General features: G+C 42.1%; 1 protein-coding gene and 1 long non-coding RNA gene across 2 annotated transcripts in view; one reads left to right on the forward strand and one right to left on the reverse strand.

Annotated features, from left to right (window-relative positions):
* Window positions 1-9259, forward strand: part of LOC129338662 (uncharacterized) — a 15945-nt gene extending 6686 nt beyond the window's left edge. Inside the window, exon 2 of the long non-coding RNA XR_008597965.1 lies at window positions 8397-9259. This is a non-coding gene — a long non-coding RNA (uncharacterized LOC129338662). The remainder of the gene's footprint in view (window positions 1-8396) is intronic.
* ZNF652 (zinc finger protein 652) overlaps window positions 899-15964 on the reverse strand; it is a 34574-nt gene continuing 19508 nt past the window's right edge. The window contains exons 2-6 of the mRNA XM_054993050.1: window positions 13182-14304; window positions 7536-7683; window positions 6197-6312; window positions 4906-5050; window positions 899-3657 (exon numbers count right to left, since the gene is read on the reverse strand). Coding sequence (XP_054849025.1) covers window positions 3143-3657; window positions 4906-5050; window positions 6197-6312; window positions 7536-7683; window positions 13182-14090 — 1833 coding nt within the window. The 5' untranslated portion in view covers window positions 14091-14304 and the 3' untranslated portion in view covers window positions 899-3142. The remainder of the gene's footprint in view (window positions 3658-4905; window positions 5051-6196; window positions 6313-7535; window positions 7684-13181; window positions 14305-15964) is intronic.

The following is a 15964-nucleotide window of genomic DNA, read 5'->3' on the forward strand; positions in this document are numbered from 1 at the left end:
TCATATGCAATTAAGAAATCGCCATGGCGAAATTCGGATTTAAACATACACAAAAATCTGTTTACACAGAAATACTACAAAACAACATGCTGTTGACTTACCTCTCCAAACCATTCTTCAGCCGTAGTTGGTGCTACCTGCAGCCATCCTGAAAACTAAACTGTAAGAACAGACGGAACCCTTAATAATAATTCAATATAATTTAAAGAAATAGAATATAGACTTCAATTCAATACTGAAGTTCAAGGGAGAGCACATCCAACCATATCCTAACTAGCGTCTGCATCACTGTTCACTTAGTTACCTGTTACTTTTTGGTACCTATGTTCTACCTCTCTTGAGAACGGTAGCCCACGTTTTCTTTAAATAAGGGAGGGGAAAGGAGGAGAATATTCCGTTCAAGCCATCACAGTGTTTTAACTTCTGAGTTAAGCAAGGAAGCAAGGAAGAATGCCTTATCCAGCCACTTAAATCAAGGCACAATACAATTAAATTCCAGAACCCACAAATCAAGCCATTCTTGGCCTGGACATCGCCAACCTGAGAATTCCCTAATGCTGAAGACAGGCTAAACTTTATGCTTGCGAAGCTCAAACTGGAAGCACTGTATCAGAAAGCAAATGTTGAATAATGTTCTAGATCACTGGACTACTGTGTCTCTGTAGTAAGATGTGACATCTTCTCAATGAACCGGATTTGCAAAGAGTAGTTGCCCTCTGCCAGAAATGTCAGTCTTCTTGATAACGTTAAGAGTCATCTTGAACTGTACATGCCCATTTTTGTAGCCCAACTTCACTTTTTATATTGAGAAACACCTCTATGAAACATATTATACCATTTCCCGAGACTCAATATGCAGTATACAATTTCGAAAAAAAATTACACCCATTTCAAATAGTACAATTCATAAATAGCAGCCAAATACTGTAAATTTATTGAGAAAACCATTGTTGCAAAATTGGCTTACAACTGATTTACCAAGGTGGGTTATTTTTCCTTTAAATTTATAAAAGTAGATTTAACAGGCCTGGCTGTTGGCTTGTGGCATAGATATCTACACAGAACTGTGGGATTGCAAACATGACATGGAATGTACAGAACCATCCCGGGCAATAGAAGATGGCAAACTGTTAAGTATTAATGTTTCACTTTTATAGCTAGCTTTACTACCTACAAAAGAGAAGGAACAGATAAATGTTATCACAATATCTTTAAAAGACTTGTCTGTCAGAAAAAGGAAGGGTTTAAGAAATTGTCATTCAAATATGAGAACAAGTATCAAAAAACCTTAATCCTATATTTTAAAAATGCATAATCAAAGTTATTAGATGGCAGAAACACGTTATCAGGGTACAATGCTGGGAGCTGACCTTCTGCAATATCCTCCACATAATTAGATCTGAAGCCTAATTTTTAGAAAGTAAATGGCACACTGAGGATGAGCATAACATGGTCTTGGGATGATGGAGCTGAGCTTTGGGCAAATGGCTATAGGGAAATCTAGGCTCTATTAGTGATGGGTGTTTCTGTGCCTTCTCCTCCAAGGTGCCAATAAGCTATTTCAGCTGCTTACATGGTGCCACATTTCAGCTTCAATTAACTGAGTAAGAACCACGATTCTTTGCTTTCAAACTATTCGCCACAATTCAGTGCTGCTGGAGACTGAAAAAAAAATGCAACTAGCAACTCTCTTAACATTCATACATTTCCTTTCCATTTACCTGTGAAATCTGAAGTCAAAAACATGTAAGAAATCATCCTATATTGTATGCATCTGTTCTTTGTACAGGACACTGCTTTATCATGTGCACATATTGGTAAACTTTTTTTGACTAACTTGACAACCACGTTCTCACTGGATTCACCAATCCAGGTTTATTTTACACAAATCCAGCCACACAGCACTTTATTTGTGATTCCCCACTTATCTCCTAGTAAACTCAAGAATCTCTGAGGGGAACCCCCCCCCCAAGCAGCATCAAATGTTCCCTAAATCAGAAGTCATACCTTAAACACACATTTACATAATGAACTAGGTTCTAATGTATGTCCAAGAAACGATCGACTACTCCCCACATGACTGAGTCTCCCCCCACCTCTTGCGCAGCTTCATACCTCAATTTTGCCCCATGAGAGAGTCTACCTTTCTGAAACATTTCACACTTTAGCAGAGCTGAGTGAAAAACGTTTGTGGGTACACAGTAGTTTAATGTAATTGTCTTGCAACCCCAAGAGACACCGAAAGAAGATAATGCAAGGCTATGAAAAAAACCCTACAAATAAGTTATATAAAGTTCTAAAACCATCTCCACTTTCGAGTCAGCCTTCCCACAGACTTCTTAGATTTCTTTCCCTCCCTCTTCAGCACCTTTTTAGAGTAGTACAGATGTAAGAATAATTTTTACTATAGAAGCTATCTGCATCTTTTTTTTAAAGAAATCACATTTGAATGATTATAAAAATTATCTATTATAACAACATAGGTCCAGCTACACTGAAAAAAATTACACCGCTTATTCGAAATACATTTCATTTTAGAAACAGGCTACTAAATAGGTCTATACAAAAACTCTAAAATAATTTTTCCGTATTAAAATAAAGAGTGTGTTAGGAGAACTACTCAAATGAGATTAAGATTTGTTTACTGTCTTTTTTTTGCTATAATGCTTGATATTTTGCGATCATGTGGCTGGCTCACTTAACCAGCGCGCACGCATATGCGCACACGCACACCAAAAAAAAAAGCTAAAAAGAAATTAACAGTACACAGTGATCATTAATGCTCTGGGATTTAGTCTCACAGTCTTTCCGATTATTACAAAGGAAACCAGGCCCATCCCCTCTTTGAGGAGAAAGTCCAGGATATAAAAGCAAGCATACCTCATCAGCTGATATGAAATTGTAAAAAAATTCCACAAGTCTTAGTCATTGTGAACCTATAAAAGTCAACAGTAAAATGGGCAAGCCAAGTTGGGCTTCTGTCCTCCTGGGTTCCCCTGCATCTGATGACCACTTTGCTGAACAGCCAAGATCACTGCAAAGATCCTTCACTTGGTGCTATGGGTGACACCACAAGATTTCACAGGGGGGGCACACTTCCAGGTAAAAAAGACCAAAAGAATGGCAGGCTGAAGACAGGCAGTTAGTGATGCTGTACGGAGCTGTTTTTTTCTGCTAGGTGCCGCAGAAAACTGTCTTCACCTTGGCCCCTGTGATTTAAAGGCTCACTCTTAAACAGAGCTGGAGGTGGGGGTAAATGAGGGACAGGGGGGACTGGTAAGTGATGTGGATGGTGTGGATGAAGGTGCAGGTGAGAATACGGGTGGCCGACGGGGCGGGGGGGAAGTGTGCTCACTGGGTTCATATTAATTGGTGGAGTAGGAGGCGGGGCATTGGGCGTGTTCACAACAGAAGGTACAGTGTTAGCAGGAGAGGTCGTGGCAAGTGGGATCTGGGCAGCAGGCGGCACGTTGACTGGACTGGTAACACGGAAGCATTTCTCCTTATGTGCCTTAAGCATGTTGGAAAAGCGGAATCGCTGGCCACACACGTCGCATGGATACGGCTTCTCCCCTGTGTGTGTTCTGCGGTGTCTCTTCATGTTGGGCCGACTGGTGAAGCTTTTGCCACAGATTTCACAGATAAAGGGCTTCTCTCCTGTTAAAAATTAAACATGGAACTCATCTGACAACTGGATGCCAATCTTGATGTGCTAAGATTACATCACTCGAATTCAAGCTTTTCAGCCAGCATAACTGTAATGCTAAAGGTAATATCCAGATCAACGGTCAAGAAAATTCCAGACAGAAGAATTCTGTATCACAATCAAGGTTTTCACTGTGGAAGAAAGTACTTCTCTGCAATCAACTTTGCCATGGCATGCTACCACATCACATCTTAGCAATCCTTGGTACTTCTTACCTTGGATGCTCTAAAAGCATACTCCCCCACCTCTTTTATGATATCCACAGGGATCTCTTTTGCAAACCCCTTTCCTGAAACCATGCATCCTTTAATCCTTTCTCCTTCTCCCCACCCCAGTTTTGTTTGGCAAGACAACCACTCTATTGCCCTTATTTAATATCTTATATGCTGCCCCCCTTTTCCTCCTAATTGCTGGCTGCTTCTCCCACGACTCATTTGGCTCCTTTGGTTACTCTCCAATTTCCCATTCAGATTTTGCCTCCTTTTTATCCAGCCCAGCATGGTATATTCTGGCTGGCAGCACCTCTCCAAGATTCCAAACAAAGCGTTTTCCAGTCCCGCTAGGAGTGGTTTTGGTGAATGCTCTGAGAATCTCTTGCCCACTAGTACAATCCTTCTTTGTTCTGGCTTTCCCTCATGTCAGCTGCAGCATCCCACCTCTACCTAGAACTCAGCCATTCATATTGTTCACTTCTTTCATCAAACCATGAGACGCTTCCTCCCCAAATCCTTTCTTCTCTTTTGTTGCAACCTCCCCAACTTAGGCTCCTGCTCTCATATCCCAGATACATCACTGATGCTGTTCCTTATGCCTGGAACCTCCTCCTAGAACACATGCGCTGTCTCACCCAAATCTCTCCTCAAAACCTCCCTTCCCCCCATAAGCCCTCTTTCAACTGCTTAGCTCTCATTTCCAAATGAAACCACACCTACGTGTAATTGCACTTACTCACACTGATCTTTTTTATCCTGATTCCTCTTTTCTTCCCTCCCAGGGAAAAACTTAAATACTGTGGCATCCTTGAAGCAGGATCCTGCCTTCTCCTGTTATTACTTTATAAAGTCATAACCGTTCTAATAATCAGATGGAGGAGCAGGTTAAGTGCTAAGGAATTGTCTGATCCCTGCACTATGGATAACACTCCCTTAGAAGGTCTGCAAAGCAAAAAAAGTATATATATAAAAAAATTATATCCTTACCAGTGTGGGTTTTCATGTGCTCATCGAAGTATTGTTTCATGTTGAAGTCTTTACCACACCACTGGCACATGAACTGTTTATGCCCAATGTGGATGCTCATGTGGGAACGAAGCTGGTACTTGTACTGAAACCTTTCGTCACAGTTCTATAAACAAACAAATGGGATACTTCACTTGCCTGAATTGCAATAATGTAGTAAGCAGCAGCATTTGCAGCAGGAGAGAACCCGAAAAGACTGTGAGCATGAAATTTTGGTCAATGCGACTTAATTCTAGGGATAGTTGTCATACTGTACAGTTTCAAAACAAAAGTCACTTAGTAGGCTAAGATTTTACTGAGCAATCAATATTTGAAGAAACGAAAAAAGCAACTTCTCAAATGTGTAGACTATTACTTTAGGTAAGATGGAAAAAACTAAGTGACTTCACAGGAGAGCAGGTAAAAGGGAAGGATTGTGCTCCATTTCATTTCAAAGCCCAGACACTCATGATGTTAGAAAAACTTAGGAGTCAAAGTAATTAGTAATACTTTTGCACAAAAAAAACCCTTGTGTCCTATGAAATGACAATGAAATTGCAGATTCCTTCCACATTAATCCCTTCCCCTGCAGTCCCTTTCAACCCCCTCATCCCCCGCCCTGGATTATTATCCATGTGGAACAATAACTCTGCAGGCTACAGTAAGGAGATGGTGAAATGTTTGCTTCCCTCCTTTCTTTTCCATCATCTGGTGCTCTGCTGATGGAAAAGGCAGGAGGGGCAGTTTCAGCCATCCTCCTCCTATTCACTGCAGCTGCCCTCCCCCAATTCATGTGGCTGCTTGTTCTACGGGTCCTGTGGACCCCTCCCCCGAATAATCTGCGGGGGGGGGGGGTTTGCAGGGTAGAAGAATGTGGGAAAAATCAGCACTTTGTTGGCACCTTGTAGAATACAAGCCCCTGCATATATAAAGCAAAATTCAGGGCTGTTTGCTGCCTCATGGCTTCTTATGACTGTGGCACATTGCAACCGCATGGTCATTGGTCAGTTGCAGTACCTGATCACACAGTGAGGAACATTTTACCATGAGCTTGCTGTTTCACTCTTTTCATCAGTTGCAAGGATGTGGTAAAATACCTCTCTCTAGGAGGTTAGATGCTACAGCTGGCAAAAGCCACCACACAGTTGCTTTAAGCAGCCACCATGAGGTAACTAAGTCACTTATATACAATCTCAGCCTCTGTTCATCACTGTGTGCATGCTGTTAAAATTATTCCAACTCTCTTTCTGCCCTGAATAAGCAGGGTCCATACCTCACATCGGAAAGGCTTCTCTCCAGAATGCTGCAGGGAATGAACCTTGAGTGACATGCTGCGTTTGAAGGATTTTCCACAGGTTTCACATGTGAATGGCATGTCCTTGGTATGTGCTGAAATGTCAAATTAGGGCAGTTAAGTTCACATGTTAACACAGATAGCTTAATTTAAACAATAACTTAATTTTGTTTAAGATTCTAAAGAAATATGGATATTCAACAAAAGAGATTGGAAGGGATCCCAAAACCACTTAGCCCAATCTCATATTCTTAGGCAGAGTCTTCCACAAGCACTTATAACAGTGAGCGATGTTACTGTGCCTTACAGGTTGAGAGCAGCAAATGCCCAATAAACATTGAACAGGAGGGATCCGTAAGACAATCATTTACTTACTGAAACAAGTCAATTAGGGAAAGTTTTCTTCAGATAGTAAATGATAATGATTTTCAGTTAAGATCCTGAATATAAAAGCAAAAGTCCACCTGCTTAGACCTCTTATGAACAGGCAAAATATCCTTTTACTACCAGTCCACTTTGCCCAACACTGTACCTTTAAGCTCAAACTTCCCAGTAATCTTACTGGGCTTTACAAACAGTCTCAATGCCAAAACCATATTTATAATAAAATGAAAAGACTTAAACAGAGTAAGGCAATGATCAAGTCCACCTTCAGCTCTAATTTAGATCCACTTATCCAAGCAGAAATGGTCAAAGTGATGACCTCTTTCCCTCCACCTACCCCCCCCCCCAAAATTACACTGCTCACATTCCACTAAACTGCAATCTGTGGTGCAACTCTGTTAAATTCTCTTTGGACACTTGGCCCAGAGGCATCAGAAGAGCCACTCACCCTCAGCTGAGATAAGATACATGTTCTGGCAATAGAATTAATTATACAACTAGGAAAGGAAGGGTGATTTCAGCAACTGAGTCAAGGCACAATGTCCCTGGGCTACACATAGATCAAAGCATGACATGCCTCTCTCTCAGATGCACTGGCAATTTTCTTATCACACAGCCAGCTCCAGCAGCTCTTGTTGTTCGAAGTTTTTATAAGGTAATTGAACAAGGTCAGTATGGCTTTTAAAATAGTGTTAGATTTAGATAACAGGGTCTAATTCTCTATTCTTTCCTCACATGGAGATTCCGTGGAGGACAATCCGCCCCCCTCCCAATTTTGGCAATGGTTGTCAAAATGATCAAGGATTCAGTAATGGACAAGGGGCTTGGTAGCATATTTAAAACACAGGAAGCCCTTTGAATAGCTGCTCAGAGTAAAAAAGCTGAAAAGCAACAGGCACAATGTTGGGCAAAAATATAAGTGGCGAACACTCACCAACCATGTGCTTGCGCACATGAGCCATGGTGTAGAACTTCTTTTCGCATATCTCACAGGAGAATTTTTTCTCTGCGTATCCATGGACAATCTTGATATGCTCATGAAGGGACCACAGCTTCTTGAATGATTTATTACAGGAAACGCACTGAATGAACGGATGGGGACAAAGAAGGGTAATTCAGAGAGAGATCATTTTTGAGTTTCAAACCCCGTGAAGTACATTATTTATTAATTTTTGTTCCTCTTCAATTACTTCAATTATACCCCGCTTTTCTCCTCAATGGGGACTCAAGGCGGCTTATATCATTATCCTCCTCTCCATTTTATCTTCACAATAACCGTGTAAGGTAGCTTAGGTTGAGAGTGTGTGACTGGCCCAGTGTCACCCAGTGAGCTTCCATGATAGAGTGGGGATTTGAACCTGGGTGTCCCAGATCCCAGTCCAACACTTTAACCACTACACTGGCTCTTCATACACAAAGAGCATTTCACAATGGCTAGGAATACATTTATAAGACAGTTACTAAAATGCCACACATTTAAGCATAGAGCTCTACTTGCTTTAGTAGTAGTTAAAAGCTACAAGTTCAGGGAAGGATGAAAATTCTGGGCACAGGGCGCCACCTGCTGTTGCTTCAAGAGCAAAGCAATAGCTACATTCAAATTTCAAGAGCCTGGTATAGGTACGCACCGCCTCAACCTTGAGAGTCCAAGAGAGGAAAGAAGAATGTTTAGCACTGAAGACAGGCAGGTGCTAGGAGTGAATGGCAATAAACTGACACTTACTCTTCATTTTACCTTGCACCTGCAAATTTAATAATCTAGCCTACTTCTTTTTTATTTGGGAAATAACTGCAGGCAAGCTACAGGTTCCAAGTCAACAGGGGAAAAAAAGAGCTTTAAGGACAAAGACACACTACAACTACATCAAAAAGAAACCAAGCCAACCCTTCAGGAATGAGAAAACTACATTTCTACACATTGTTGTCAGCAGTTTTAATTTGTATTACACAATTAGTGTGGATTCAGATATGAGAAATCGTATTTGTGAAGTTAAGACAACCAAATATTATGTCATTAGAATGAACTGTTCAAAGTGACTATTTTTGCATTTCTTACCAAAGTTGCCAAAATGTAGGCATTTTTGCAGAACTTTATTTGACATGAAATGGGTGGTGGAGGAAGAGGAACAAGATGCACCTTCTAGCCAAGATTCAGCCAAATGTATAGTACAGTTCAGTACCAAATATGACTCCTTAAAGAAGAAAATGTAATCCTGAAGTGGTGGTATATTGGAGGGGTCGGTGGGGTGCTAGTGGATGATAGGAATGGCAGGCAAAAGATTCTTTTATGGGACTAAAGGGCTTCTTAAGAGATGCTTTACATAAAGGGGTTCTGGCAATTCAAGGATGAACCATAAATTGGATTCAGATTAATGTTTCCACCCACAGGATGTGATTGCCTCACCTCCTCCCTCCTGTGGCAGGCACTTCAAAATGCCCTCCAACTCCTGTTTCTATGAGTCTCTTATTCTCCAAGAAACAGGATTTCTGTGGGCATTTGGGGATGCTGTAGAACACGGGAAGCGAGACCATGTTCCACGGGTGGCAATCCTTGAACCTGCTGAAATGTCTAGTCTGGAGCCAATCTCAGAGCACTAAATCAATCATGCTCTTGTGTGTATAAGAACTCATTTCCTAATAAAAGTCTTGCAACATCCACTGTTTGGGCTGTGGAAACATTATGCATTATAAATCAACAATGTCACACATCTCCTTATGTCAGGCTATATAGTTTGTTATTCAAACTGACGTTCTTATATGGGCTCTTTGTTGATCTCATTCTCTGAATTTTGACATAGTCTGGCTTTTTAGATGTCTGAAGTTACAGACTCCTATCATACAGTAATGAGGGTGACCCTTGCATTGTATTAATTGGATCTGTTTTTCACGTGGGTGAAGACATACCAGAAATTGTATAATCCATGAACTAATTTCAACACAACCGTTCATAACCTGGCTATATGCATAGCTGGGAATACTCTGCCCTCAAAATTTACAATGTGTCAAAAGGAGATCAGTTCACAATCTGTTGTAAATTATTCAATATATGTCAACAACTGCAGTCAGTACAGAAATACTTTAAAAAGAAAAAAATATGTGGGGCTGCACAGAAGGACGAAGATGAACACAAGGATCTTGGCAATAATGGAGTCCCAAGATGAGACAGGGTAGGCAGAGAGTTGGAACCAGTGATGTGAAACCACAGTAGTACCTAATAGGTAGAACTCTTGTACCTCAACCCATTGTTGAGTCAGAAATGTCACATTCAGTTCATTGTCCAAATGGGAGCAAAACCAAAGAGCGGATATGAAGAAGCTTCCATGGGGGAACTAAGAGACAAGCAGCCCCATAAGTTTGGATCCCATCAGACAGCTCAGCTAAGTATGGAGTCTTCTGCTGTGCTGAATGGATTGGTAGGAACCTATCCAGTTTGGTCTGTGGACTGCCACTTTGCTACAGGAAACAACTAAAGAACACATGAGGGCTTTAACTGTAGTTCTACATCCTCCAACACAGATTACTCCTAACACTAAGGTGATTTGATGAATACAAGTTCCAGGAAGCAGAGAATGTTGAGAGCAGCAGAACATCAGTTAAAGGGGAATGGATGGGGGATTAGCCTGCTCAAGATCCTGAGAACTGAAAGAATACTACAGGAAGGCATTTGAAGGAAAGGAAAATGGGATTCCCAAATTGCCATCCCCAACTCCTCAAGGTCTGCCAGTTTGTTATTAGCAGAACCAGGATAGCTGGCTCCACAGTAGAGAAATTCTCAGGCACAACACTGGCCATTGCCAATGAAGAAGTCTTGCTGATCACCTCTTCGAGTATCTACTCTTGCACTGATCTTCTGGTTTTACTCCCATCCAAGACTGTTGCTTGGGCTCTTTAGTTCAACCCACCCATGCCTGGCCACTCTAGAAGGGAATGGACATCATTTCTTGCTAGACTTCAGCTTCCTTCTTCTTAAAGCTCTGCTGTGCTCTTCGTATTGCCACCTCTGACTTGTTAATCCTTCAAAGGCTCCAGATTAAAAGTCATTACAATATCATTTATACAACTATATTTTAAAACTTATGTACATAAATTCAAAGGAAAGTTCAAAACATATTACCTGGATTGGATCAACTGTAAGAGTCCATGAAAGGTGCTAGATGAGCAGATTTTCCCTGCTTTCCTTACCTTGTGGCCTACTGTTTGTCCCAAACCTCCTCTCTGAGGATAGGGAGAGGCTATCAAACAAAATGCACCACAGAAGGAAGGGGTAAGTGGTAACAAGGAAGAGTCAAGTAAATGTACCATTTGGGCTCTTTTCTGCTGATGCAAGTGTGAGTCAAAAAAGGGGAAAGAGGTGATTTTACTGGATTCCCTCTCATCACTGCAGCCTCCCATCCTGTGGCACCTTTGGTTTGTGAGGCTGTCTCAATCTTTAGAGAGGAATTTTGGGGCGAACAACAGGCCACTTTAGGACAGGAAACTCCACCAACACCTTCAGCAAACTCTTGGTGTGGTCATTCCTCTGCTGCTTCTTTCCAATGTGGCTTGCAAAAATTTCAAAATACAATTCCAATACAATGATAGTCTTTATCCAAAAGATTCTGCTTGTTTTATAACATGAATGTATTTCAGAATCCAGGGGTACTCAAACTCTGCAATGTGCTGGGCATCTCAGGGAAGAACTTCACATTTACATCCCATTGCTATTTGCGTTTACCTAGAGTAACGTTTGAGTTGAACAAGACTCACTGTGCATTAACCACCCCATTTTAGCAAAGCAATCTATAAAGTGAAATCTTGCCAAGAACACTTGACCAACTGAAAAATGTCATTTGCGGCTCTACTACCTTGTACACATACCAAACTGAAGCAGCTCTATACATAATCAGTGGGTTTAATTTTACTGCTAATGAAATGCTGTTTAGTGCCATTTGCAATACGAAACAATCATTTGCATGCACAATTTTCATATAAGCGTATACGCTTGATGGAAAGCATAAGACGACTTTAAAAACTGATTCCTTCCCAGCAAATCTTTCCATGTTATGTACAAGAACTGTACCATCTCAAAACTGCAATTTTGACTCTAAAGCCTAAATTCTGTGAAGCCAGGTGCATCCTGGTAATGAAACAACTGTGTGGTTTTACAACTGTTAATCTTGTTCAAGCTGAAAAAGCTGTATTAGGATGAGGGGATGTGGGAGAACTAAACTTTGATATGGAATATAATAGATGCCAGCTGATATTGTGATGGGCAGCCTAAGGATGAATTGAGGAGCCTTCAAGGCAGAAAGAGTAGATCACGTAGTTCTTTGGACTTGCAAAAAAAACAACAACAACAACAACTGCAGGCAGGTTTGCCACCACAGAACAGCAGCGTCCGGAAACCTATGGTTTGTGTGTACAAGTTTTTTTTTAAAGGAAAAATCTCCAGGCAATGAGTAGCCCAGAGATGATTACTGAATATTCAACTGCATTTCCTGTCAGCATTTCAGATGAGCAGAGTGACAGAATGGTTCCACAAGCTTTCATGAGTGCAGGCACCAAGTGAAAGTAACTTGATATGACTCTTCTTAGTGAGACCAGAGAAGAGAAAACTTCCTTTAAAATGGTAAATGTTTATTTTTATTTTACTTCATTTATACCCCCCTTTTCTCCCCAATCGGGACCCAAAATTGCTAACATTGTTATGGAAAAGAAAGAAAAGAAGGGAATCTTTGGCGAGGTTTAAGATTGTAGATAACTTCCATAGGATTTTTCAGTGTGTCTAGAGCTTTATAATCCCTGCCTTATCTTACAGTGGACGGGAGCCAGGGGACAAAGCATAGCGTTCTAAACGGCACAACAGCCCATTCTTCCCTTATGATAGAACAGTTTCACAAAAGATGATTTCCAACATGACTGCATGTAGGAAAAATCAGTCATATGCCTGCACTGTAATGCACGACAAACACAAATTTGTGTATTTTGCAGCATATAAGCACAAGCAGGAAGCTACCACTGGCTCCTTGTATCATGTAGTGTAGACATCCGTTTGACATAAATTATGGTGTGTGCGGCGTTTCTTACAGTGACAACCATGAAAGAAATCACTCTGGCCAAAATAGCAATTGGTCTCATATCTCTCATCCCTAGCTGTCCAACTCAAATTTTTCTTTATCAAAACATGTTACGCTTTTTAACGCCCATATTCTTCAATTAAAATTATTCAAAGAAACAGGAGCGTTAGTTTAACCTGCTCTTTGAATTGCCTTGGAACACAACACACTCAGCTTTACTACTGAGGTATTATGTTCTCTGGAAATCAGTTCCTGCCTACATTAACACAAAGTAGGCACACATTACCTCTCTTAAAAGCTGACATTCCATTTCCCCTAAGGTGCTGTGTAAAGAAATCCCAACCAACCAGCCATCATGTCCCCCACATTAATACAGATTAGTTTCCATGGGTGTGCAATAAGAAATGATGGCAGGTGCAGAGAGGCTTGGGCCCTTGTTCTTCTCAAAGGATTTCCGCCCCTTCCGAGGTGTCCAGGGGACAGCAGAAGGTAGGGAAATCTGGTGAGCAGGCAAGAAAACCTACCTGGATGTTTTTTTCACAGTCTGTTTGCTGGTGAAGGGAGAGCTCACTTTCTAGAACAAATTTCTTTCCACACTTGTCGCAGATCTGCATGCGCCTGTGAGTGACGTTCATATGCTTCTCCAGATACCAGCGTGTGTTAAACACCCTGGGGCACTTCTCACAGGTCAAAGTCTCCTTTTCTTCACACTTTGATTTCTGCACAGGTGCCTTGGGCTCCTTTGCAGCTTTCTTCTTACGCTTGGGGGGTTCAACGCTCTTTCTACGCCCCCGTGTAGTTCTGGAAGTAGGGGAAGTTGTGGTGGCTGCAGCAGATGCAGCTCTCCGCGTCCTCCTTTGTGCAACACTATCTTTCGCCTCTCTTTGCTCTTTTTTCTTCTGCCTCTCATTTTCCTCATAATCATTACTGTCTTCAGTGGCCTCTTCCTCCCCACTGTCACCCTCCTCTTCCTCACTGCTGGTCTTAAGAACAGCAGTTTCTTTGGATTGGGAGGTGACCCCTTTCTCCCCTTTTGATACATTTAAGGTTTGGTTGTTAAGGTTTACCTCGACTATTATCTGCTCCCTTTTGTAAGTCACTTCATCTTCCTCCTCCTCCTCCTGCAAGTCGTCAGAGTTCTCCCTGTCTTCTTTCACGGCTCGGGCCTCTCCTACTGTTCTGTCTTCCCTGAAATATGGCTGCTCCTCTCTTTCGTGGAGATGTGGCTTACTTGTTTTTGGGTCCACCAACACAGAATAAGGGCTCCCAGACTCCCTTTTGTACACTTTGGTGGACAAATCAAGTTCCTGACTGCCTTCATGATAGAAAGGGGGTGGCACCTGAGCCCGGTGGCTGTCCTCTTGTGCCATCCCCGTTACATGCGAGGTGCAGTTTTTAGCCATCTGCTGGCAAGAACTGGTTGTTTCATTCATGGGGGCTCCCGATTCATTGAGCACCTTGTATTCCAGAAAACCAAAGTAACTCCTCTGGAACAAGATGAAGCATCGGAAAAAACTAATACACAACTGCTTTTGGGGAGCAGAGCACCAAAGCACGTGTAGGTCATGGAACTCTGGTTTTACAGCACGAAGGTGTCAGCAGCAGTTCACTGGAAGAAAGCTGCCAACCAACAGCTGAACACTTTGTCTAGAAAAGAAGAAGAAAATTAAGTCAGTGGTTTAAGAATAACTGAAGGAACTTATCCCTGAAATCAGTTGTTGCTTAATCCAAGCACAGCACAGGATTTGCTATATGGCTGCTAGCTACTCTTATTCATAACAGCCCATTCATCTCCTTGCCTGGAACGTTGGGGGCAGGGGCGCCTTTATTTTTCTGCTAGTACCTCTCTCCTTCAGAGAAATAAAAGGGCTCTAAAATACCATCCTACAGGTATGGCCCCATCTAATTTAAACATAGGAAACAAAAATTCACACGGGGATGCTTTATAATGAATTAAACCATTGGTTTCTCAGTTAGTACTGTCAGCTCTGAATGGCAGCACCTCTTCAGGCTCTCAGGCAGAGGTCTTTCAAATCTACTGCCTGACCCATTTAATTAGAGGTGTCTGGAGATTGAACCAGGGACCTTCTGCATGAAAAGCAGGTGCTGTTTTGCTGAGCCATGTTCTCAGAGCGTTTATCTTAGGATGCCATCCTAAATCCTGCCCTACTCTGGTACATCGTGAAGATATACTGGCCCCAAGTAGTGCTGATGCCAGTGTCAAGCCAAAGTAAATCCTCCATGGATACAGACTAGGGTGGCATCTGTGAGGAGCAGGGTTTAGTCAGTAACCTAATCTTCTCCTGGCCTGGTCATGTTTTTGACATGTTATGCTAGCAAAATAAATGCCCCCCCCCCTCAGTCTCCTGCCTCCCTCCTTGCCCTGGCACAATTTGGATACCAATTAAGTCTGTAGGCAATCACAGCCCTCCTAGGCACTATATAAACTGCTGCCAGGACACCCATAGCTCAGATAATACGGTGTAAAACAAGGGGATGTGTCTTTTTGGCCCCTTGCTGCACATACTTAGAACATACATAGGAAGGAGGAATGGGGTGATAAAAGCACCACAGAATTGGCACTTGGCAGACACAGGCAAGAACAAACATTTTTATAGCATAATGCTAACAGTGTTCTTGTCAGAACCATTATTTAATTTAATTTAATTTAATTTATTATATTTATATTCCGCCCTCCCTGCTTTCGCAGGCTCAGGGCGGATAACAAATACAAACATGTTTAAAAACATTTAAAAACATTAAATAATACATTTAAAAACATTTAAAAACATTAAATATAACAATTCATGCTGCGTGGTTCATACATGCCTCTGTGTTTGCATAGGGGTGATGGTTTAACCCCCCCTTCACGGGGGGGGCGGGCACTGCCCGGCGTTAGCCATATGCCTGGCGGAATAGCTCTGTCTTACAGGCCCGGCGAAATGCAAGCAAATCTTGCCGGGCCCTTGTCTCGCAAGACAGAGCATTCCACCAGGTCGGGGCCAGGACTGAAAAGGCCCTGGCCCTGGTCGACGCCAGGCGGGCCTCCCTAGGGCCAGGGACACTTAAAAGATGTTTTCCGCCAGAGCGGAGAGTCCTCCGGGGCTCATATGGTGAGAGATAAACTACCTCACAGATATAGATAAACTACCTCACAGTGCAGACACCAAAGATAAACCTCAACCCTCTAACAGGTAGGTGTGCGTGTATGCATGCATGCACACAAGAATAATGCATGCATGCACACAAGAATAATGCACCTTACACCCATGTAAGCTAAGGTGGGAGAATCCCTGTCACAGCTGTT

The sequence above is a fragment of the Eublepharis macularius genome, chromosome 12 (assembly GCF_028583425.1).
Source record: "Eublepharis macularius isolate TG4126 chromosome 12, MPM_Emac_v1.0, whole genome shotgun sequence".
In the NCBI taxonomy this organism is placed as follows: domain Eukaryota; kingdom Metazoa; phylum Chordata; class Lepidosauria; order Squamata; family Eublepharidae; genus Eublepharis; species Eublepharis macularius.